This window comes from Urocampus carinirostris, chromosome 1 (assembly GCF_059441175.1).
Source record: "Urocampus carinirostris isolate Australia breed hairy pipefish chromosome 1, RoL_Ucar_1.0, whole genome shotgun sequence".
NCBI classification, from domain to species: Eukaryota; Metazoa; Chordata; class Actinopteri; order Syngnathiformes; family Syngnathidae; genus Urocampus; species Urocampus carinirostris.
This window is the reverse complement of record NC_142349.1, coordinates 55,566,094-55,591,652: the sequence shown is the minus strand read 5'-3', so window position 1 is coordinate 55,591,652 and position 25,559 is coordinate 55,566,094. Positions and strand designations below refer to the sequence as shown.

The 25,559-nt window shown below is 41.4% G+C and overlaps 2 protein-coding genes across 3 annotated transcripts in view; both read left to right on the top strand.

Moving 5' to 3' along the window:
* The window catches only part of zzz3 (zinc finger, ZZ-type containing 3), a 31,253-nt gene extending 6,811 nt beyond the window's left edge, over positions 1-24,442 (top strand). For both annotated transcript variants that reach the window (XM_088345944.1, XM_088345952.1), the window contains exons 2-13: positions 4,536-5,274; positions 6,304-7,074; positions 9,083-9,221; positions 11,225-11,372; positions 11,451-11,563; positions 11,636-11,707; positions 11,789-11,890; positions 13,135-13,230; positions 14,748-14,906; positions 17,182-17,316; positions 17,446-17,546; positions 23,632-24,442. In XM_088345944.1, the coding sequence (XP_088202070.1) occupies positions 4,601-5,274; positions 6,304-7,074; positions 9,083-9,221; positions 11,225-11,372; positions 11,451-11,563; positions 11,636-11,707; positions 11,789-11,890; positions 13,135-13,230; positions 14,748-14,906; positions 17,182-17,316; positions 17,446-17,546; positions 23,632-23,776 (2,655 nt within the window). In that variant the 5' untranslated portion in view covers positions 4,536-4,600 and the 3' untranslated portion in view covers positions 23,777-24,442. The remainder of the gene's footprint in view (positions 1-4,535; positions 5,275-6,303; positions 7,075-9,082; positions 9,222-11,224; positions 11,373-11,450; positions 11,564-11,635; positions 11,708-11,788; positions 11,891-13,134; positions 13,231-14,747; positions 14,907-17,181; positions 17,317-17,445; positions 17,547-23,631) is intronic.
* On the top strand, positions 57-3,869 carry LOC148376303 (uncharacterized). The gene is made up of 2 exons (XM_088345935.1): positions 57-576; positions 1,376-3,869. Exons 1-2 carry the CDS (start codon positions 136-138, stop codon positions 3,371-3,373), a joined length of 2,439 nt encoding a protein of 812 aa, XP_088202061.1. The 5' UTR covers positions 57-135; the 3' UTR covers positions 3,374-3,869.
* Positions 24,443-25,559: the final 1,117 nt, after the last annotated feature.

Sequence of the window (25,559 nt, the reverse complement as noted above, 5' to 3'; positions counted from 1 at the left end):
ATTTGAGGGTTTCCGTAACTGAAATGAAACGTACTTGCGATTGGTTGAAGTCTCGTGTTGACCAATAAACGCGCTTGTTATAGGAGTGTGCCATTGTTCATTTCTCACACGTTTTTGCCGGGTGTTTAAAGAAAGATGTCCGTGATCGAACGCAAAGATGCTCCGCGAGCTAAAGAAATTGATAAGATTGTAAAAAACAAGTTTCGATGGGACTGGTTGGAGAAGGAATTATCTACGAATGTTGGAAAGAAGACTGTGACGAATTTGTTCAATGACTTTATTCGGAAGATCGATCGTGCCGGGAAAGCACTTTGCATTTGGTGTCATGATACCATCGACTATGGTGGGAGAGGTTTCAAAGCTCTTGAAAGTCACGCAAAGAGCAAAAAACACGTGAAAGAACTCCAGTCAAGAACGACAAATTATTCCATCGCTGGAAGTTTCGGTGCCCAAACGAAAACTCCAAAACTTTACGGCCTCCATCCCTTATTGACATCACAATCGGAAGCGGTAATAAAGAGACGTGATCCACCCCAACAACCTGTACCAGTTGCTGATAGAGTCGTGAATTTTGAGGTAGGTGGTAAACTTTTCAAATTTATTTGACAGTTTTCCCATTTTTTTCGAAAATATTATAACGTAATAAAAATGGCCATAAATATTTAACAATTACAATAATAGATTTTCATGTGTACATTACACCAACACTTTACTGTAGGGCCTATACTTATTGTACTTTCATTTATCAAATACTTGGATACGCTGCTATTAAAGAAATAAATTATTACATTTAAAATATGATTTAGGAAATTTAAAAATATTATTAAGCCTAATAGTAATCAAAACTATTGTCAGTATTTATATTTTTTAAATTAAGTACTTGTATGATATTCTACCATTGATTTTCTTAATGGCCACGATATTATTATGGTACATAATTTACTTAATATTAATAACATGGTTAATCATTGACACAAACTCAAATGAATGCTGCATGTTTGCACTTTTTAGGTTTCAAGATGTTGAGTGTCTTGATGTATGCAGTTACAGAGATGATCTTAGTCGAATGCATGATTGTGTTTTTATCAGAGCTTGCTGCATGAGGTATTTTATGTTTTTGTTATCCATTATGTATTAAGAATGATTGATTAAATGATTTATTGCATGGTAAATATTATTTCCAATGGTTTGTAGCTAATTTTCAACATTTTTTTGTCACCATAATAAATACTCTGACATGTGAATGTGCATGAAAGTTTAGACTAAATCCTTTTTTATTTACTTTGGTCGCATGACATTTTGGATTATAATTCAAATAATTATTTAAATTATTTAATTGTTTACTGATTATTGTTAAATTTCTTTTATTCTTCAGGCAATGCTGTTGGGAGTGCTGGCCGAAAATTCTCTTCCGTTCACCATGGCCCCAAAGCTCATCACACTGTCAAAGGAACTGGCAAGGGATCCAAAAGCTCTGAATGGACTGTCCATGGATAGAACCAGTGCATCCTACAAAACAAAGTATGGCCTTGCCCATACTATGCTTGATGAGACTTTAACAAACTTAAGATCCTCCCACTTTTCAATGAACATTGATGAGTCCACCAGCAACAATCTACACCGTGTCCTGTGTGTTCTCGTCAGCTATTTCTCCCCGTCGACAAAGTCTGTTGTGGTGGAACATTTAGCATCTTTGAGTGTTGTTAAAGTTGACGGCAAATCTCTCTTTGATGAACTCTCAGCCCTCATGACCAAGAACAATATTCCCTGGAGCAATTTGGTGTCTGTGTTGATGGACTCATGTGCAGTGATGCGGGGTTCCAAATCTGGAGTTGAGACGCGTTTGCGAGAGGGACCAGCACCACATCTCCTTGACATAGATGGGGATACCTGCCACCACATCCACAACGCCTCTAAGCATTTTTGCAAGCCATTTGAGTACAAGATTGAAGGACTCCATAATGATCTCTTCAACGATTTCAAGTGGTCAACCGATCTGAAGGAAGCTCTTCAAGAAATTTGCTTTCTGACAGGCATCACCTTCACCATGCCAGAGAGATTTGTCAGCCATCGATGGCTTTCAAACTATAATGTTTCAATGTCCACCTTACGCCTCATGGATGTCTTTACCATCTTCTACTATGCATTTCTTGGCAGAGGAGATAAAGAACTCTATCTTCCCACCATCATGGCCATCTACCACAAGAAGGATCTTTCAAGAGAAGTCAAAGCCAAACTCAAAGACATACAATCAGCTTTAGGCCAAAAGAACATGACTGAGGAAGGAAGGAAGAGGAAGCAGAGGATCTATGAGAAGATATTCTTCACAAGATTGGATACGCTTCTCACCCTCAACCTGTACACAGCAGTTCTGCCCTTGCTGAAGAACTATGTGATCACCTTTGAGACGAAAACGCCAATGATCCACAAGCTGAACGACAAGCAAGTGTCCTTCTTCAAGAAGTTCTTGTCCTGTTTCCTAAAGCCAGAGTCCCTTCAAGGCTGTAAACTGACAGAAATTGAACTGAACAACAAAGCCAACCAACTCCGAGAAAATGATATTTTCTATGGTGGTGTCACCAGCAAACTGATGGATTCTTCTAACAAGTCGTCAGTTGTGTTCAAGTTCAAAGCCAAAGCCAAGGCAGCATATCTGGCATGTGGTCTGTACCTTCAGAAAAAGTTGCCCATGAACAGCAAGCTTCTGAGAGCAGCCTCTGCCATTGACCCACTTGCCAGAGGACACAGCTCAACTTTAAACCAACTGAAGAAGCTGTCGTCGTTGGTCACCAATGTCCTTGATGAGTCAGAGCTGGGGAACTATGATCTCGAGGTGAGAGAATACCAGTTGGACAGTGAGTTGCCAACACCTTTGGACTCAGAGGGGAAGGCAATTGCACTGGATCGTTGGTGGGCCCAAGTCTTTGCTGTTGGAAGATACCCAACCCTGGCCAAGATGGTGAAGGCTCTCATGAGTTGCTTCCATGGGCCGCAAGTAGAGGGGGCTTTTAGTGTCATGGGTGATGTCCTGAACCCCAAAGCATGCAGAATGGACATAGCCACATACAGTTCTATCCAGACTGTAAAATATGCCCTAAGAGCAAGAAATACCACCTCTGTCAGCCATTTTGGAAGGAAAGACATTCTGATGGATCCTGTGCAGTCCATACTGTGCCTAAATCTGAGGACATCCTCCAAAAGGTACAGGGAGGAGAAGGATGCAGAAGCAGCTATGTTGTCTGCAAAACGAACAGAACTTGCTGTGAAACAGGACACCCAAATGAGCAAGGCTGCCTCAAGAAGAACCATCAAAGCTGCACAGAAGCAGGCTAGAAAGACCCATTCCAAAGCAATGAAGTCTAGGAGGAAGTAGTGTTTGGGTCATGTGAATGGATTTAGCTGTGTCCCGACGGATCACCACCTTATCGTGGTGGGGCACTTTGCGCGTCTCCATGACCCCCAGAGCTATGTCGGCGGGAGTCTCGTACTCCTGGTAGGGTTACCCAAGCCGAACAGGTCGAAGGGTAGAGTCCAGACTAAGAGTGATCCCAAAAGCTGGTGGCGGCACGCTTTGAGGCGGTTTCCTACAGACCTGGATCCCGTTAGCCGCCTGCAGTTGTAGAAAGATGCCGGTCGTCTAGGGTCTCCCTTGCCACTGGAACCATCTTCTTTACAATTAAGATAGTGGCGTTGGGGAAATGTTTTTTAATGTGACTGATTTTGAGTTGACTTAAACTGTAATTTTATATGGGATAGTTCAATATACATTGAAAATTTATGCTGTTGTCTTGTCTATTTCTTTGTCATCTGAGTGCATTGAAAGTACTTAAAAAAAACCATGAGCTCCGGGGGGGGGCTTCGCCCCACTTTTCCCCCCACCAGGGCACTGCCCTGGTCCTACCTGGTTCCCCCCCCCCCCCCAGCTAGCAATCACCCCCCCCCCCCCCCCCCCCCGCTAATTTTCAGATAATTTCACTTTGGTCAAATCACATCCCTGTTCAAAGATTTCACCTATCTGGTGTTCATTTTGGAACTTACTCACCGCGATAAATAAAGTGGTTAGTGTTTATTACAGGTGTATTGGGAATGGATTGACGTAGAAAATCGAGGGAATACTCTGTTTACACATATTCTTTAGTTCTCGTTGTTTTGCTTTTTGATTCCAACAATTTGCTTTTACTTTAGACAATAAAAACAAGAAAAAAATAAAAATGAAAGCATTTCCTATTTATTGAATGAATCAAGAAAATAAATGACCCATACATTATTAAAATAAAATCTTGTTTCGACCCTAGCCTGAACTTCAAACATTTTTACCTGCTCTAGATAAAAGCTAAAGTCAAATTTGTGAAACCCTTGCAGGCTCCATTGTCGTTCCTTTGAAGCCTCAAATACGCAGGCAACTGAAATGAAAGGTTAACTTTGGTTCACCTGACATGAGAGGTTCATTTTGGAATTTTAGCTCACTGAATGGTACCCTCCAAGAGAGTTTCCTAATCTTGCATTTGAAGTTTCATTATGTGTTTCTTTACCAGGTGCCCATGTTCCGCCGCAGTGGACAGCGCACCACCATGAGGAGATTGTAGGCCCCCGCCGTAGTATGGCGGCGTCCCGGTCCTCGCGCGTCACACGGTCATCAGTGGGGCTCAATGGATTGGACGAGAACTTTTGCGGACGCACCCTCAGGAACCGTAGCATCGCCCAGCCGGAGGAAACGGTCGCTTCCCCGCTGCAGAGGGCCCGCTCACCTAAAAAGAAGCAGGAGTGCCGGCAGGACGCCAAGCAAGCGTCTAAGCAGGGATCCAAGAAGGAGGACAAGCCGGAACCCAAGAAGGAAAAGTCCAAGCAGGAAGTTAAAGAGGAAGCCGACCACCAGCCGGCAGAACACTTAGATGACTTAAAGGACTGCAACAGTTCCCCGGCGGACGAGCAGGAAGCGTCTGCCGGCCTCAGAAAACGGAGCAGTTTGGGTAAAGAAGGCAGCCGCGATAATGCGGAACTTTGCGAGAAAGGGAACGGGGTGCAGGATGCCCCTCCTTGCATCAAGAGGCCCAAGCGGTGTTCTCTGGTCGGCGAGACTCCGGAGGACGCGGAAAGCCCCCCATCTGTTCCTGAACCCGGCGAGGACGACTCTTTTAAAGGCGTTCCAGACCAAAATTTGAACTTAACTCGTGACTCGCCAGTTCACGAGGGAGGGAAAGGAGTGCTGGGCAAAGACAGCCACTCAGAGCTTGACGCCGACACTCACAAGGCCACCAACGGGCTCAGCAACAGGCATGAAAATCTCTTTCCCCCTTTGGCAAAATTTGCAGTTTTGAACTCAAATAGGGTGACTTACATGAATTGTGTAGATCTGGGGAGAAAATGATTTGAGTATTGGAGTGAAAAGTATGACCATTGCAAATGCAGCAGGGAAAGCAACGGAGGTCTGGCTTATCGGCCTTTGCGAGATCTTGGTCCTCTTCAGAAACAAGAACACCCCCTCCATCGCTAGGTTCTCGCTGCCTCCTTGACAGTCTTTATTTTTATTTATTTTTCTCCATTGTGATAGGTGAAGAACCAACTCAGCACTTGCCTCAAGGAGGGCAACTCTTTTCCCATCATTGGCTCTGGGCTCGGCTGGCTAATGAGCCAGACCACCATCGCTTTCCTTGTTGCAATTGCATTCACCATACTTTTCACTTCAATACTTGGCTTGGCTCAAATAACATCTGAAACTGAGTTGGAACGAAATTAGCATTAAATACATTACGACACTAAAATAGGCTTTATCACACGTTTTTTTTTCAATGTTTTACACCCTGTTGCCGACATCAGTGTTTACAGCTAGCTGGAGCTAATATTTGGGCGGGCTTTGGCAGCACAACACTTTGCCACTGTGTTCAAAGCATTGTTGGGATTGAGTTAGCACAGCGTCAGCCAGCTGAAACTGATGCTCATTGGAACAGTGTTTACAGCTAGCTTAAGCTAATATTTGGACTGGCAAAGCAAGCAGCCCAGCACTTTTCCACTGTGTTTACAGCATTGTTTGCAATGAGTTAGCATAGCCCCAACTAATATTTTGTTCTGTCAAAATTTTCATGTCCAGTGGTGTTTGTACAAAGAGGTACCAATGTATGGCCGATCTACCTGAATTTCATTTGTTTTATCATGGTTTCACGCAATATTCTGTCCTTGTCTCGTGGAAATTTTAATTTAGGAAATTCTCCCTATATATAAGGACCACCTTATTGTACAGTATACCGGAAAATATTTCCTTCACTCAGTTATCAACTTTTTAACACCTAGTTTTCATGCCTGCAGGAAAGATGAAGCGGAAAGTGACTGCATGCTTGCCGAAGAGTCTTTGAGTCCCATCTCCGCTACCAGCTGCCCCCCACTGCTCAATGGCGGCCAGGCCGAGGCGCTGCCCTCGCCCGACCCTACCGTGCCTTGTATCGACTCCATCACGGCGCACGAGGAGGTCACCGCTTCGGGGGAACCGCTCACTGAGGAAGTGCCTCGGGACCAAGAGGTGGAGGAAGTGGAGGTGGACGTGGTGGGTGACGCCCTCTGCCTGGCTGGCGAGGAGCAGATAATGGACAGTGAGTACGACGGGGATGCCCGTCCACTCACGCCGGTGCCGGACGCCGCCCCAGCCTCCTCCCTAGCCGCCTCACCTTGCCCTGCCAACTACAACAGCAACTCAGGAGAATCTCCGCCCCCGCCAGCTCCAACACCACTTCCCACTGAGCCCCCTTGCACGCCCCCGTCGTTCGCTGGACTTTCCGAACACAGGTACACCATGCGGACTTCGCCCCGTAACACGTCCTCACCTGAGGACAACGGCCCCCTAGAGACAACAGAAAGGACGGATGAGCACTTTCCCGTCCCTCCGGTTTCTTTGTGTCCTGCTGAAGATGTGGAGACCACTTGCGCTGAGACCAGAGACGATACGGTCCCACGAGAACCAGCTGACGTCACCAAGGAAGCGGCGTGCAGTCAAACCACGGAAGAGGAGGAAGAAGAAGAGGAGGAGGAGCCCGATGTCTATTTCTTTGAATCCGACCACCTCGCTCTCAAGCATAACAAAGAGTACGTGAAAGGAGATCTACTGGGATTTCGTCCCCCCCTGCCGGGCTTATTGCGGTGTCACCTGTGTAGATTTCTATTTCTTTTCACCGTCTCTTATGTAATTGTCGCTGCTGTCAAATAATCCCACTATGGTTTTAATTTTAATGAGATTTGTAGCTGGTGAAAAATGAAAACATGCGATTTAATACCGCAGAATCTCTACGAGTGGAAAGGAGCCCAGCCCGGTCAAACAATATTTTGAAACCCGTGTGTATATATAAATCAATCTGGTCATTTTAAAACGGTCACTTTTTTAAGAATTATTTTTTAAGGTTTCCATATTTGGATTAGGATAGCGTGCAAACAATGACATGGGGGTTGGGGTATAAGTAACTAAACCCTCAAGTATAATATTTAATATATTGTTACAGAATTCACCTCCTTTTCAGCTTCAACTGTTTGACGGATTGTTTTCCTGCAAAACATCCTCGTACAGTTTTTGATAAGTTTTAGCTACTTAATTCTCCCTCCTCTGTCATTTTTTTACATGCTGTATACATTAAAATATGGACAACTGTTGGTAGTTTTAGTTAAAACAGACACTGTTTTTCTATCGTTTTGGTTTCTACAATAATCGGATCACATTTAAGGGTGAATTTAATGCAGACGTGAGAAATTCCAACAGGTTTACTTTTTCATACTACTTTATCATTTACACATGATTGTCTCGGATTGGTTTCCCAAAGCCGATGCACGTGGCGCCCTCAACCGCGGAAGACAAGAAAATGTGACCTTGCTCCCGTATCGGCAGATGTTTCAAATTCCCCGCTGGTGGGACTCTTGATTTCACCATGGGAAGGTAATTGGATCGAGTTTCTGAGACATGGTTCAATCAAGTCCGCTAAAATCGATTGGTACAAGGCTGGAGTCACTTAGAAAGAAGCGTGACTGTGCGATTTGGCGATGCTTGTATGTCCCGCTAGGCTTTATTAGAGAAAATTTTGTGGATATATATATATATATATATATATATATATAATGTTATGACTTCTTATTCCACACTGTAAATTGAAAAAGTCTGATAGAGTTCTTGCCCTATCCCAGGGGGACTACTATATACAGAGTTTGTTTGGGGGCTTGAATCCTTGAAAATGCTTGAATTTAATATTGCGTTTTTAATCATTGATAAGTGCTTGAATTTTGGGTGAAAGGCCTGTAAATGCTTGAAATTCTTGCTATATTTCTCTACAAGTCTGCTTAAAAAAATGACCTCGACACTGCTCTTTGGTGGCTTTGCTTTGCCATTGCATTTCTTTTTTCCTTGTGATTAACAGCTGGCATTAGTTTGTACCGCATTGTCCAATGAAGCGTCATAGGGTCACGCCCATGAGGACAGGTGTATGCTGTACCTTAAAAGGGCACTATGAAATGTGTATTAGTGCAAGGATTTCGTATCAATTATGGACATTCTTTATGGATAATGCAAAAAAAAGAAGGTATCTTTTCCCTGTGGCAAGTTGTAACAGGAAGAACTACATGGAAGAGATTTGTCTGTTGAATATATTCATGATTTACTCAATATCTAAAAATTAGATATCTTTATAAATGCACACGCAAGATTGAAAATCACATATGTAAATACACTGTTTTCACACAGGATTTTTCTTTAACTGTTACGGGAGAATATAGAAAATTGGCTTTGAAAGTCTAAAAAGTGCTTGAATTTGTCTTATAAAAAGGGTGTTTTTACCCTGTATATATTACTTTTGTTACTTTGGTTTATCTATCTTGTGCTTAAATATAGTCAATGGGTCATTGTATTCACCTTGGAAGCTTTGTTGCTTTATATTTTTTCAGTCCACGGCCTCTCACTGGTCCCCAAGTGTAACATACGAGATGCGTTCTGAGTCTGTCCCACTCAATTTGCCTTCCTCTCCGCCCGTGTTAAATGTCAAATCTGTCGTTCCACATTGGACATGACACCTGTGCTGGAATCGTGCCACTCAAAGCGCATTTTCCCCCTTGTCAGTTACCAGAGGGTGCTGCAGACCATCAGTGTTTTGGAGGCCCAGCGCACGCAGGCCATCCTGGACTTGGAGTCGTTGGCACGGCACCAAAAAGAGGCCCTGGCTGACCCCGTCCGCTTTGTGGAGCAGCTGCAAAAGCGGGTAAGACAAAAGTCCCACTGGATGTCATATAGCACAATTGAAACCGTAAGCTAATTTGTTTTAGGTCTGCCACATTAAAGCCCCAGTGTGGATCTTTCAGTGACCCTTAGTGGTGTAAAAATACTTAATTTGCTCAAGCAAAACAATATAGATTCAAATGATAACAAGAAAGACATGTACTATCCCATAGACATGATTTTAGGTTTAGAAATCTGTAATATTACACAACTTGTAGAATCCAACGTGTTTGGTCGCTATCTTACTACGAAGTAAGTCTGAATCACCAATTTGCAAAGGTAACCTGTCTTGGTGGTGCTTTTAGCCACTTACCGCACACAACTGAGACCTGCATATAGTGGTAGACAAGTCCCATCATTCAGGCATTTTCCTCCCTATTTTTCACTGCTTCCTTCTCTAGCCAGTCATGCTAGCCACTTGGCTGCATGCAATGGCTTGCTGTTATTTTGAGCTTCTCCTGCTTCCTCCATCATCAGTGTCACTCACCTTCCACAGCTTTGCTTGCAATTGAACTGTGCTGTGTTCCGGGATTCAGGCATCTTCTGTGTCTACTTATTTCTTCAAGTTAGCCACTTGTCTGTAGGCTACAGCTCGCTGCTAGCTGCTATTCTTATTGTAAGCTTAGTTTGACAAATTCTGGTTTGCTCTTCCAATCTTTTATTTTTGCCTTCAGGAGCTCCTCACAGACCAACTCCAGATACTGGCTTTTTTACAGCCACTCCAAATTATCCAGCTCGCTGTGTCTTTTGTTGTCAGGCGTGATGATTAACACCAGCTTGATAAGACTCATCCTGGCTTATGCAAGAAAATATCCGAGTAAGCTTCTGAATTTTGCAAAGTGGTACTTTGGGCTTCAGTAGTGTCTCTTCTTCCAATGCGTACACCTCGGCTCCATTCCAAAATAAAACGACCTTTAGTGAACAATTACTATAAATTGTCATTTTTATAGGCCACATTAGTCTTCTCAGCAGAAAATGTGTTGTCTTCTGTTCCCTTCCCCCCCAAAAAACAATAGATATTTTCTGCTCTATAAGGCGCACCTAAAAGCCTTACTTTTTTTTTTTTTTTTTTTTTTTTTTTTCCAAAAGCTGACCATGCCTTATCATACTATGCGCTATGTGTGTGTGTAATATATATATATATATATATATATATATATTATACATGAATCAATATTGAGTCGCAACTAAGGTAAGCATCGGCTGCCCGTAAAAGTAGTGTGCGGTGCATGCTGGGAGATATATACCGGCGTTTAATTTCCTAACCCTGTATTAATCATCATTTGAATCGGTCACAATTGGCTAAAGTTATTTGGAGGTAAAGGAGGCGGGTCCTTTTAGCATTTACAGGCTTGTATAGGCTAAAAGCGGGGTAAAAAGAAGGCTGTAATTGGCTGAAAGATATGGGAATCACGAATCAGGTTTGTCTACGGTCTAATTTTACGGGGCTAAACCGACAGTCAGCAACATGCAACGTCTATCAATGCAGAGATGCATTTTGGCTGGTTTTTTTTTTTTTTTTTTTTTGGTTTGGTGGTTTTGGAGTAGGTAAATATTTTACACTGTTAAGATTTGCTCACTAATTTAAGGGGACAATTGTGCATTATCATCAAATGTGATGGCTGCAATACGACGTCTTTGGTGAGCTACCCTGGCTTTATATTTTTTGGGTAACTTGTTTTCAGACTGATCGTGATGTTTCTTAATGAGCACATTTTCAAACGATCAGCATATCTTGAATCCCAAGAGTTTAAGCTTTCCAATGATGTGTGGCAGTGACTGTAGACATCGCACACACACATTTGCTTCTCAGCAGTCCGACGTTGACGGCAGGCAGTCGAACGTTCAGGGGTTAACAAAGTTTGATATATATATATATATATATATATATATATATATATATATATATATATATATATATATATATATATATACACAATTTCAAGGTTTTTTTTTTCTCACGTTGATCTTGCTGGCCTTTCTCAGGTGAATCTTGGCCTGCCACGTCCCCAGCGTGTGGTCCAGCTCCCGGACCTTGTGTGGGAGCAGTACACATCTGGTCTCGGGGATTTCCAGAGGGAGTTCTGCGACAAGAAGCGGAAAACCAGGAGGCTGGCGCTCATCTTTGACAAAGGTATTGTCAAATTCATATCAATTTCATGCTTGTGTGGTTTTTTTTTAGATGACTCTATTTGATATACTCAATGTTTAGGTTTGCCTGCGCGACCAAAAAGTCCTGTAGAGCCCAAGAAGGAGTGTGAAAGCTCCACCTTGTACTCGTCGCTGCCTACCAGTGATGCCCCAAAGAATGGCGGCCAAACGCAGGTACTGCATTTTTTTCGTTTTTCCTTTTTGTGCTTTTTTTCGTCTGCATCAAGCATCTTGTTGTGTGCACAGATGATCCGAGGCAGGCTCTGTCACCCTAGCAAGCCTGACACGTTTAATCAGCTGTGGACGGTGGAGGAGCAGGTCATACAAAAAGAAAATCGCACAGTGGCATGTATGCCAGGTTCATAATCATTTTTTCCTTCTTATCTTGGGACTCATTAGAAAAAACTGGAGCAGCTCCTGCTCAAGTTTCCTCCTGAGGAAGTGGAGTCGAAAAGGTGGCAAAAGATCGCAGATGAATTGGGGAACCGGACTGCCAAACAGGTGACATGTGTGGAAATAAATTTACATCGAGGAGATGGAATTCTTTATCTTTCTAACTTCTTATTTCATCCCAAATATTTTGGGGTAGTAGTCAGTCAAATTACTTTATGCTGGTAATATTATCGATTATGCAAATGTCATTCTTAATCCCCTAAAAAATAAAAATCCATAATTTGTAGTATGGATTTTTTTTTCTTTCATGATTTTATTAGAGTGATTTATGTGTGAAATTATTAACAGATTCTATCTAATTTCAAATGTTCTTTTCACTCTAAATGGATAACATTGGCGGTTAAAATAAAAAACTGAGAATGGTTTATTACTACGGATACACGGGTGGGGGGGGGCTGGTTATTTTATCAAATACATTTCTTCCCAAAATGTGACTTGTTTTTTCGTTCTTTGTTATGCAATTTATGGCTTGTACGATCTGTTTTTTGGGGAGACTTGGTCAGGAAAATTCGGTAGTTTGAAAATATGTACAGTATGTAAATTATTACTTTAAAAATATGACATTTTGGTCTGGAAATTTGGTTCATGGTTGAATTAGCGTTATATTCTTAAAAAAGTATATGTTTTACAAGAAAACTATATGGGCGATTGGGAGAATAGTAGAGAATGTAAGGCACCAAAAATGTTACCCCATAAAATTACCAAAACCGCATTTTTGGTTTCGTTGTAGAGAAAGAATAATTTTTTTTCCTTTTGCACAGAAGAAGGGCATTTAAGTCATAACAGGAGCCCCGCCCAGGTTATGCAGACAAGAGTTTTTCCAAAGTTCATGCTTCTCTTTGCTTCCACATTTTTGGTAGCCCCTACCAAACTGGCTAATATTGACATGCTAACTCTACCAAACTGGCTAATATTGACATGCTAACTCTACAGAGTTATCGATCTACAGTTCAGCACGTTTACTTCATTCATACTAACAAGACATTTTCTCAAAGATTTGTGCGTCCCTCTGCTTCCACGTTTTTGTTAGCGGATAGCCAATCTTTTGGTAAGATTTACATGCTAACACAACAGAGCCAAGTATCTACAATTTAGTAGTTTAAATAGTAGTTTAAATTCATAGACACGTGCTTTTTGTGTGACATTTAGTCGGTTCATTCCCAAAGTTGGTTGGCTGGTGCTGAGCCCCAAATTTTCATTTCAGCCCATTTCTATAAAATATAAATTTCCCCATCATATTCAACTGTTTCATGTATAGTCCCAGTGCATAAAGTATGTTGTCATGACTACAGGTGGCCAGCAGGGTGCAGAAGTACTTCATCAAACTGACAAAGGCTGGAATCCCTGTGCCTGGGAGGACCCCTAATCTGTACATGTACACTAAAAAGGTATGGCCTCCACCAGTGTTCATTTTACCTGTGAAAAGTGATGGGTCCCGGGGACTCGCATGCTCAAAAATCTATGGGTCCCAACAGAGATCTATGGTCCCCAAAATTTAGTGTTATCGAGGTTGAAATTGTAAATCGGCGGCAAATATATAATATAAATCTATATATTCATTCAGTTTTAATCATCAGTTTATTGGTAATACAAATCAGTTATCACTTCAAGATTTTTCAGTTCCCAACAATATTTTACATTATACAAAACAATATTGCTGAAATAATTATATATCGAGTCATACCTAATTGGTAAAATGGCGGCGCCCTCTGTTGGCTGCGGCTGCATCGGCTCGCTACAACGGGTCAGGTGTATCGACATTTCGTTCTGTGTACATTGTTACAAAGAATGACAATACAAAGGAAATTATTATTATTATCTATATTCTTTTGTTTATTTTCTTTCATCGAATCGTTGGCTTCAACACACTAGTTTTCCTTGCCTCCGCGATCTTCCGAAGAATTTATCTGCCGTTTTTCCTGCCGCAATTATTGCCGTTGTTATCACTTTCTGCGTTATGTTTAGACTTATTACTGACACTGAAGAAATTACCAATTTTGTGTTGATTTTCACCTAATACTAACTGTTTTTTCGGAGGCATACTCATACCTGTCAACCTCCACGGCTCCATGCACTTACAAACTGTCATATTTTCCCTTACAAAATACAAAAAAAAATCTCACACTGAATTTTTTTTTTTCAAACGTGTTTATGTAGTTTAACATGTTATATTGTACATGTGTTTCCTTGTACCATATATTGTTAATAAACATTTTGTTGTGAGACACTGAATTGCTCGACATGAACGAGGTTTATTATAAAAAAAGTTCAAAATGAAGTAGCTTGGATGTTCACTGTAGAAGGAAAAAATAAATGCAAATATAATAAGGTAGATTTTCTTATTCAAATTAGGAATTCATTTTCTGCATTCAATTATTGTTGGTAATATACTGATTAAAGGGATAACCACAAACCTGTCCTTTTTTCATTTTCTCCTTTTGTACTACTTTTTCTTATCTTATTTATACAACATCATAATTCGTGATATAATGCATCAAAGCAAGTGTGCCGTTTGAGAGCCGGCTCTCTTTAATGAGTTCAGCCGTAAAAACCGGTTCTCTAAAAAGAGACGTACTTCCACCACAACAATGACGTAATTTTGTTTTCCGAGATCGGCGTGCAGACGAAAACTCGAACCGCAAGACCAAAACAATATCTGCCGAATCTGCCTGACGAAAAGTTTGGAGTGCGGTAAACCTTTGTTTAAAAAAGTAATTAGGTAATAATGACAATTTTGTGTCAAAAAAGTAGGTCCCAGGGACGCATGTTGATTTGACGCAATGAGTCCCCAGCAAAAATGATGCGTCTAGAACGCAGGGACGCAGGCAAACGAGAACACTGCCCCCAGTGGACAAACTGATGCTAAAGAACCAGATTTTTTTAGATTGTATTCATTTATTTTCAGGCGGGCAGCAAAAGGCAGCATCACCTGAACAAGCACCTAATTCGGCCCTCCACCTTCCTCACCTCCTACGAGCCGCCCGTCCTGATGGATGACGATGATGGCGACGAGCGGGCCGCCTTCTACGGCTCTATGCACGACGAAGATGACGATGATGATTCGGTGGGTACAAACATGTGAAACATGACTAAAAAAGAGAATAAAAATCATGTTTTTGCCTTTTTTTAAAGACCCAGTCTCTATTATATAATGACCTCTAGTTTTGAATAACTAGTTTATTGAAATAAAACACAATTGATCAATTCATATTTCATAAAATATCAGACAATTGTAATTATATACGGGGATCAGAATTTTCCGCGGATTTCCGCTGTTTTCGAACCCCAAAGGTCATTCCCGTAAATCGTCTAAATTCGATGAGAAAATATTTTGGGGGGGTGAGGTATGATACGTGACTGTTTCATCACCCCAAGTTAGCATTTAGACCATTGGTCGATAGGTTCGCTGATAACCAATCAGCGGAGCTTTTGTTCAGAGCATTGGCTTTCTCAAACATGGCGCTCCTTCGAAATGAGTGTTTAAAAAAGTAAATATGAAAATACTAAGAAAAGAAGACGAGGCTTTTGTCTCCGAGATTGATAAAGGAATCAAGAATAAATTTAAGTGGTCATGGCTGGAGAAGACTGTCACAGTAAACGTTAAAATCGGCGCAAAGATCGAGGAAGTTACAGAAACTTTGAGCCAGTTCATCGCAAAGTGTGATGTTCCAGGGAAAGCAAAGTGTCTATACTGTGTCGATCTGATCAATTATGGTACGCGAGGTTGTGTGGCATGGATCGATCATGCTAAAATGAACAAGCACAAAGCAAAAATAGCTTGCCGGCGATCAAATTATGCACTCTGATCCGCATTTAAAATCGGCAGTGAAACTAACAGTAACACCACCGGTTCAACATTATTGGCCGTTTCAAATCCTTCCACTTCAAATACTAGCAGCAGTCAACCACTGGTTCCCCTGTGTGACAGAAAATCCCAATCTGAGGTATTTATAAATCTATTTATTTATGAAATGATTTTATCTTTTGTGTTTATACAATATTTAGAACAGGATAAACAAAATTTAAAATTTGTTATAAACATGATTAAAATAAATTATTTTGTATCATCATGATCATGTTCAATATTACAAATGCTTTTAATGTCAATATATTATTATTTTTTTAATTTATATATATATATATATATAATACATGGTTTCTGTTTTGTTGGATTTAATTCATTCTAGTGCAATTTTCACATAGCAAATAAGATAAATGCTGTTGACTTCAGGGGGGCTTAGCCCCCCTGTGCCCCCCAACCGGCCTCCGCCCTGGACCTGGCCGGGGCCTGCAGCCCCTGGACCCTGGCTATTTCAGCTGAAAATGAAAATCTCCATTCTGATCCCTGTATATAACACAACTTAAGATGATGAATGGAAAAAGTTGACATAATTATTTCCTTCTCTAGCCACTCCCGTTAACAACTTGGCTGCAGGCTAATGCTCGCTGCCTGCCAATGTTGTTATTAAGTGCTCTTGCTTCGTCCTTCAGTGTCGCTCGCCTCCCTCAGCTTTTCATTAAAGCAAACATTGCTGATTTTCATGATTCTACTTTTTCCCCCCACTGTTTCCTTCTCTAACGTATCATTTTAGCTATTTGGCTACAGTTGATGGATTGCTGCTAGCCACTATTGCTATTGTTCGCTTCTCCTGCTTTATCCTTCAGTACCACTCGCTTGCACAGCTGGGTCTCATGATTCGGGTATCTTACACTTGTCAACCTTGAATTTTTATCTCTCTGTTTCTCTTTCCAGGCACTCATGTTAGCAACTTGACTACAAACTAGGGGAAACAGCTAGCCTTAAGTGTCACTCATTTTCCACAGCTGTGTTCTATGACTGTATTGACAGTTGACAAATTAAATCTCTTACTGATGTTTTTCCTCCCACTAGCCTCTAAAGTTAAACACTTACACCAGCTCTGACCAACTCTAGCTATTTGCAATTATCAGGTGCTCCAGGTGTATCCAGCTCGCTCGGCGTTTTGTTGTCGCTTGCAGGGATTAAAGCCAGCTTTCATGTCCTGACGCTAGCTGAAATTCGTCCATGCTCATCTGAGAAACTGGAAGTAAACTTTTGACAACTGGTGTCCGTTTCTTGGTTTGATGACCACATTTCAGATCCAACAAAGCTACAATGACCTCTAGTGGACAATTATTACTCACTGTCACTTTAAAGCCCCAATATTTAATATTTTGACCACTAGATAGCACTGTGTTGTCTGGTTCGTGCAAAGGCCAGTGATACCGGGCACAGTGTAAAGGAAAAGGTTTCAGCCTTTTTAGAAAACACTTTGTTGAGGCTGGCAGTCATCTCTCATCTAATGTTTGTGTGTTGCCAGGACGACGACAGCATCCCCCCAGAGCTGCGTAACCTTCCTGAGTACAAAGAACTGCTGGAGCTCAAGCGTCTAAAGAAGGAAAAACTGGAGGAACTCCACGAGGACAAAGCTGCTGTGCAGCATCTCGGATACAAGGTGAAGCGCACTGGCAGCACACATGAGTCCATTTGAAGTTGTGATGGTTTGATTCAACTGTGTCAGAGGAGGGAGACTTGGAAAATGTGGCTTTCCAGAATCTAATAAATTTTCTGTTTGCGGGTGCAGTGCGACGTGTGCGGCATGGAACCCATTCAGGGTGTGCGCTGGCACTGTCAAGATTGTCCGCCCGACAGCGCCGTGGATTTGTGCTCAAACTGCTCCGACTGGTCAGTCGCCACGCACCAATATCATTTTTACGGAGTTGATACACATTATTCTTGGTTAAAGGTGGGGTGTGTCGTTTGAGGTGTCCTTATAAAGCAGGGGTCAGCAACCTTTTCGGTGTGGAGTGCCACTTTCAAATTTACTTGTAAATCGGTGTGCAACACCAAGATTAATGACTCGCACAACATTTTTTGTATATCCAACAGAGCTGTCATTTTACACCAGTCCAATTATACAACAAGAATAGACATTGAAATCGTATAACTGACCTATTTATCCAGCACTATTCTTGTTCATCAATAAACTAAAAAACAAATGTGAACAACATGTGGAAAGGCCTGTAGACATCCATGACTTCAACTTTGTACCACAGGAATCATCCATTCCTCATCAACAATGAACTTCATTCAAAACAATTGATATGGACAGCTACCATACCATTCATCAATGAAATCTCATTGCAGAAAATATCAAAACTTGAAGTAACAGCAGCAAGGGAGAAGGCTACCTGAAAATAATGTATTCAAGTCAAGTCATTTTTATTTGTATAGCCCTTAATCACAATAAGTCTCTAAGGGCTTCACAGATTAGTACACTATGTTACATAGACTATTTTTCAGCCGACAAGAAGAGTAGGTTATTATTCATATGCAATGGAGTAGAAGTGAGTTTTAGGTTTAGATTTAAACATTTCCACTGAGGTTGCAGATCGGATCTCAGGGGGAAGAGCATTCCACAGCACCGGTGCCCGGATGGAGAACGCTCTCGATCCAGCAGAACACTTCTTTGCTCTCGGGATCACCAGAAGACCGGCACTCTCAGATCATAGGCTTCGGACCGGGACATAGGGGCAGATCAGATCTGAAAGATAAGAGGGAGCAAGTCCATGTATGATTTTGTACAATACTAAGAGAACCTTGAAGTCACATCTTTGGCTCACTGGGAGCCAGTGCAAGTTAGCCAAAATCGCTGTTATGTGATCGTACTTTTTTGTCCTAGTTAAAAGCCTCGCTGCGGCATTTTGTACTAGCTGAAGAGACTTGATTCTGGACTTCGGGAGACCGGAGAGTAGTGCATTACAGTAATCGAGACGGGAGGTAACAAATGCATGAATTATAGTTTCCGCATCAGACTGAGACAGTATTGAACGGATTTTGGCAATGTTACGAAGATGGAAGAAAGCGGTTCTAGTAATTTTCTTTACATGCATCTCAAAGGTTAGATCAGGGTCAAATATGACACCTAAATTTTTAACTGAGTCACTCTGTGTGATGTGACATTTGTCAATGTTCACAGCAGTTTTTGAGAATAAGTCACGGCATTTAGATGGACCAATGACTAACATTTCGGTCTTTTCAGAGTTAAGACGCAATAAATTGAGTGACATCCACTCTTTTATCTCAGTGAGGCAGGCCTCCAAATTTCCACAGTTTAGTGTGGAAGATTCCTCCAACGAAAGATAGAGTTGAGTGTCGTCTGCGTAGCAGTGGAAGCTGATATTGTACTTGCGAATAATGTCACCTAATGGAAGCATGTAAATGTTGAAAAGAAGGGGGCCAAGCACTGAACCCTGCGGAACACCGCAGGTAACATTAAAGGGCTCAGATGTCATTTCACCATATTTAACACAGTGCGTCCTATCTGAGAGGTAGGATCTGAACCACGAGAGGACGGTTCCTGAGAGACCAATCCATTTTTCCAACCGTTCTAGTAGGATATTGTGGTGCACTGTGTCAAAAGCAGCACTAAGATCCAGCAGCAACAAAAGTGATGAAGCGCCAGAATCCATTGACATTAGGAGATCATTTGTTACCTTGATCAGAACTGTCTCAGTAGAGTGGTTAGCCCTGAATCCTGATTGCATGGATTCAAAAAGGTTATTCTCGGATATGAAAGCATTCAGCTGCTGTGCCACTACTTTTTCGAGTACTTTAGAGAGGAAAGGTAGGTTTGACACAGGTCTGTAATTACTTAATATTTCTGGATCAAGGTTGGGTCGTTTCAGTGTGGGTTTAATAACGGCGGACTTAAAAGCTGCTGGAACTACACCTGAGGAGAGTGATATGTTTATAATATTTAGAACTGAAGGTCCAAGGACGCCAAAAAGACTTTTAATAAGTGAACCTGGGAGCGGGTCGAACTGGCAAGTTGTCGGTTTGGCCGCATTTACCACCTGTTTGAGATCATCAAGTGACAGTTCACTAAAACCGGCCATTTTCCCAAGGCAGCCACCCTGTCGTGCATCTGTAAATTTCAGTCCTTTAATATGTGTGGTATTAATAATTTCTTTAGCAATTTCTTCCTGTATGCATTGAATCTTCTTAGTAAAGAAGACCATTAAGTCCTGAGCAGAGTGTGTCGAACTATCTGCGATAGTCTGTTGCCTTGTAAGCGATGCTACAGTGTCAAAAAGGGCTTTGGGGTTGTTCTTTTGAGACGCAATCACCTTCAAAAGGTAGGCCGATTTTGCAGAGGCAAGGGCCGCTTTATACTTTAACAAGCTGTCACACCAGGTTTGATGGAAAACCTCAAGCTTGGTAGCGCGCCATTTTCTTTCCAATTTCCTGCATTCTTGTTTAAGGGTTCTAGTTTCATCAGTAAACCAAGGCGTGCGTCTTTTAGGACGTGATTTTAGTTTTATGGGCACTATTGAATCCAGCACACTAGTCAGGGTGGTATTGAACTCATTCATGAGTGAGTCAATCGAGCCATTGTATGTAGGAAAGGACGCAACTGCTCCAGGAAGGAGTTCAAAGAGCTCAGAAACTGTGCCAGTGCTTATATTGCGTCCGCTAAATACTTCAGCTTTTTTAACACTACACTTAGCTAGCACCTCAAATGTAACTAAATAATGATCCGAGATAACGGTAGTACACGGTAACACCATAATGTTTGAGGTTGAAACTCCTCGAGTCAGAATCAAGTCTAGCGTGTTCCCATTTTTATGGGTTGGCAAATCAACCAGTTGATTAAAGCCAAATGCATCAATTAGAGACCTAAACGCAATAGTAAGTGAATTGAGTGGGGAGTTCATATGAATGTTAAAGTCTCCCATAATTATAATTTTGTCTGCATAGGTTACTAGTTCAGACAAAAGTTCAGCAAATTCGTCTAAGAAAGTTGTGTATGGCCCAGGTGCACGATAGATAGTTATTACATAAATTGACAATAGAGAGGACCGCATCACAAGAGCCTCAAACGCCTTGTAATTATTAGAGGTACGTAGATTAAATTTGAGCGATTTTTCAGAAATTAGCGCAACACCACCACCCCTTTTCAACGTGCGTGCTATATGGCTACTCTCGTAGTCTGGGGGAGAAGCATAATTTAGCGCTAAGTACTCATCCGGGCGTAACCAAGTTTCACACAGACCCATACAGTTAAGTTTATAATCACGAATAATGTTATCAACAAGTAAAGCTTTTGGAGCAAGCGATCTAATATTTAACAGACCAAATTTCAGCTTTGCTGAATCATTTGACTTAGCTGAACTCTTTGTAGTCTTTGTCGAAATCTTCAAAAGCTGCCGCTCTTGTGGCTTTTCGTGTGGGTTGTCCGGCGAGGGATGAATGGTGGAATTAGTTACATCCTCGCGTCCTTCCTCGCGTCCATCTTGCTGCTTAGACTTCGCACGCTTCACATATCTGCCTGCACGGCAACCACGCTTCTGTTTTCTGTCCTTACGGCGCCGTTGTCGTCGTTTAAGCGGAATAGCCGTCCACAAGGATGCCGGGTCTCTTTGAAGTTCGCTCGGTATATCATAGGCGGTATAAAAAGTGCCCGAAAAGTCGAAATTTAGACGCCCACCCAACCGAATAAGTTCGTCCCTACTGTAAGTATTTTTGGCCACACATGTGTCCAAAAGTGAAAGCAAGAAAGACAAGAGAACGGCAATAAATAGAAGATTAGCTGGACAACGAGCCGCAAGCATGTATCCATGCGCCGCCATGTTGTCCGTATTATTCGCCATCAGTAGATCGTTTTCTGTGCTTTGCTATGCTGTGAGCAATGTGATAGCTTGCTACAGTGGTGGTGTTTTTAGCAGTGACAAAGGTCTTCAGAGTCTGTGTTTGTTTGCCGTACCTGGAAACCACGCGTTTTAATGTCTGCTCCTTGTCAGACTTGTCCTTCAATTCATGTTCATGTTTCATCTCGTAATGATGATTAACACTTGACGTGCGAGGTACAACACTCTTGAGGCATAAAGCACAAACAGTGCGGTTATTTTTCGCGCCCCTGTGTTTCTGTGGCTGGGTTAAAACACGGATCTCTCCTCTTCTTCTTGGCGCCGCGCAGACACACGCTCACGCACGGAGCAGAGGAGAGGCGCAACCGTCAAGCCTCTAAAAATGTTAAAATTTGAGGTAAAAATGTGCTTTTTTAAATTAAAAATAAATCGTTATTTTGCCGTGTTTGAGCGTGCGACTGGTTAACCCCTGGCATGCCACTGCTGGCACGCGTGTCATAGGTTGCTGACCCCTGTTATAAAGTTTAGAATTAAATTTTTTCTCCCAATAAGTATGTGTTGACAATGCCCAATTGAGTTTCAAGAGCCTTTACCACGCCCATCCACTTTTATCTTTTATCAGAGGTGTTCCTACCACCGAGCACATTAGGGTGGAGGAAAGTAGGCAAAAGGGAGGGGGTGATTGAAGAGTGATTTCACGCTAGTGCTGTTTTCTTTTAATTCAAGAATGAAAATGGTCAAATTAGAAAAGGGTTGTTTGTTTCAAATACAGTCAAAGTGCAAACCCAAACCCTGAAAAAGAGTTCATTCGAGCGGGTCTATGAAAGTCACGCACTTGCATGTGCCACACAAGCAGCTTGACAGAGGCTGCAATGATGAATTCAGCTAGAAGATGGCTTCAGCAAGTAGATTTTTTTCAAATTGCATACACCCCCTTTTAAGGTTGACAATATCTGATATTTTAAGCTGTAATGAAACAAAATTCTGCTATCAGATTTTCCAAAAATACAGAGCCTGACATTCAACCCTTTATAAATATTAGTAGAGCACGATATGTTGTTTTTGTTTTAAACTTTAGATTAAAGAAATACTTGTTTTGGTAACACTGGACCATGCTTGTATAATGTTAAAGATTGCAAGTTCTCTCTCTTTACTTGAAACAATATTATTCATCATTTTCAAAACTGACACCTGTCACGTTCAGCGCAACAGTTTAGGAATTTATATACACGCTAACAGTTAGCTGAAGCTCAGAAAATAAGATATTTTGCCGATACTAATATGGACTCGACAGCAACAATCATGATTTCTTACCCGAAAGGAAGTGGGCGCTGCAAACCCGAGCATTTTTTATCAGTGCGTCATTCCAATCTTTTCGCTTTAATTTATTGAAACACTTCTTTTTTTTTTTTTATCAGGAGTGTCCGCTGGGCTCCTGTAAAACTTCAATTAATGATCATTAACGTTTCTTTTCCATTTGTGGCACACAAACGTACAACATGACAACATTTCAACACCCAACTAGAAGCAACAACACTTTAGTTTACTCAGTCTTTTGACCAGCACGGTGTCTTGTTTTGCCTCCACCTTTGGCTTTGACGTCACGCATGACGTAGGTCATTTAACAGAATCATCAAAGCCATCCATTTGGATGATACAAAGCTAAACTTGGATATCGCACGCTTGTTTATATATCGTCTTGCCCAATCTTTTGCCTCCAGGCCAGGCCCCGTCCAGCTGATACATCTCAATGTTTACAAACAAATGAAAGGGTCTGTAGCAATGTCATTTAGGGGAACATCTAGCCTTTGCTGTTTTTTTCTGTAAAGGAATGAGCTGCTAGCTTTGTGTATTTTAGCAGTGTTGCTTGACCTTATTAAAATATGGGTCGATGTTTTTCGGGGATGAATCTTGATAAAATCGAAATCATGGATTAATTTCTGCCAAAACCTGATTTATATTCTTGCTGGGGGTTTTTGGGGTTTTTAAGGGTTATTGATCTATCTTCGTTATTCATTATCCATTATCCGTTATCGGTCAGTGCTACCCTAATGTTAAATATTAAAAACGAGCTGTGTCATTTGGATCTCTCTCGCTCTCTCTCTTGTCCCCCGATCCAGCTTGTTCAAGACAGAGATCCACAAGCCCAACCACCACTTAGATGCCATTTGCCAGCCCCAGACGCTACTGGACCGTGATTACTGTCTGCCACAGAGTACCAATTACAACTACCTGGACCCTAACTACTACCCGGCCAATAGATGACAGAAAAGCGGCAGGCACTCGTAACTCCGCCACGCGTTTTCTTTCCCTTCACTCCGTTGCATCAGCTCCACCCTGCCACCGTGCCGGAAACTTCGGCCGGCCGGGCAGGCGAAGCGGTCGTCGTCGGGCTGCCGCCTCAGCACGGTTAATCCACGGATCATTTGAAGACGACGGTGGAGAAAAATTGTGAAGGCAACATTCCCGGTTTGTTATGCCATCGCATTACAAACGCAGAAAAAGTTTTTTGTTTTGTTTTGTATGTGTTTTTTACCCCCAGGGTTCCCCCCGTCAGTATTCGTCACCACGGATAACGTGAAACGTTTATAGGTGGCACTCGTTGTTGTGTGTGCCATTTAAAACCATACGGAAAATTTCTTTTGTCGCTCCTCTTTCGGTTGAGGTCCATGAAAGATTGTATTTTTATTATTCTATTTAAGAAAAAGAAAAAGGACAAAAAAATAGTTTGAGGTGGTGATCGGTGCCGCTACACTTTTATATACAAGGACACGCACTCACATGCACGAGTCTCGTTTCACCAAGGAGCCCCCTTCATTCACCCCTGCTTCGATTTCTGTGTATAGACAAGTCTGTTCTTATGTAAAAAAAATAATAATGTACAAAAAAATGCTAGAGGAGAAGCGTTGGAATAAAAAGTATGTGAAAATATTTTTGGGGCATGGAAATATTTTGTTGAGTAGGTACTATTGAAAATAGTTGTATTTTAAATGCTGGTGAATAAGACATGTGAAAAGACAGTTTGAGGTGAACCAGGAAGGTTTTGTCCTGAGCAAGTCCAATTTGGTCAACGACACCAAATTTAGACATTCAGGGTGTGAAGCCCTCTTGGTCATGTCATTTCATCAGGTCAGTGAATTGACTGTTTTCACAATAAACCCCCATTGTAAAATCAACTAAATTTTTTGTCAAGTGTCCTCTTCAACCATGCCAAATTTTGGCAATCAGGGTGTAAAGACCTCTATTGGTTACACAATTGTTTCAGCTCAGGTATATAACACCATTTTGCTTCCAGACAAGCCCTGCACTGTTAATGCAGAGTTTACTGTCCTTTCACAACAGTCTCCCCTTTGGTGATTTTAAATCGGCCAAAGTTTCAAGTGTCCTTGTCAGCTACAACAAATTTTGACGATCACGTGTTTTTCTTTTTCTGCTGATTGGCATTTTTGCTCATTTTAGGCATGTTATTATTCCTTTTTTTAAGAACCCTTTAAAGAAATAATTTAAAACATGTGTATGTTTGTATATGTATATATATATATATATATATATATATATATATATATATATGTAACCGCGTTGTACGTGTCCCACCAAAGATCCACATTCACGCTGGACTGGATGATGAGGTTTTTATTATTACAGTTCTGCAAATGGATGAGTCACAACATTAGCTTTTTCTGCTGGGTTTGATCTCTTTGATCTCTTTGTAGTACTCTGGTTAAACTGACAACAAAGCATATCAAAGAGCTGTCTTTTCACTTTACAGAAAATACATTTTAGAATATCACAATACATTTATAAATCTTTGCATTTTAACAAGATACTTTTAACAAGAGATCGTATAGTGGATTTTTAACGTTTACAATGAATTCAACATGTTTTTCTTTACTCTGAATTTTAACCAACATCATCCTTTTTTAATGTATATGAAAAAATAGGAATAAAAACAATAATGAGTATAAAAATGGGTACAATTTACCTGCAAATGGATGAGTCACAACATTAGCTTTTTCTGCTGGGTTTGATCTCTTTGATCTCTACAAGG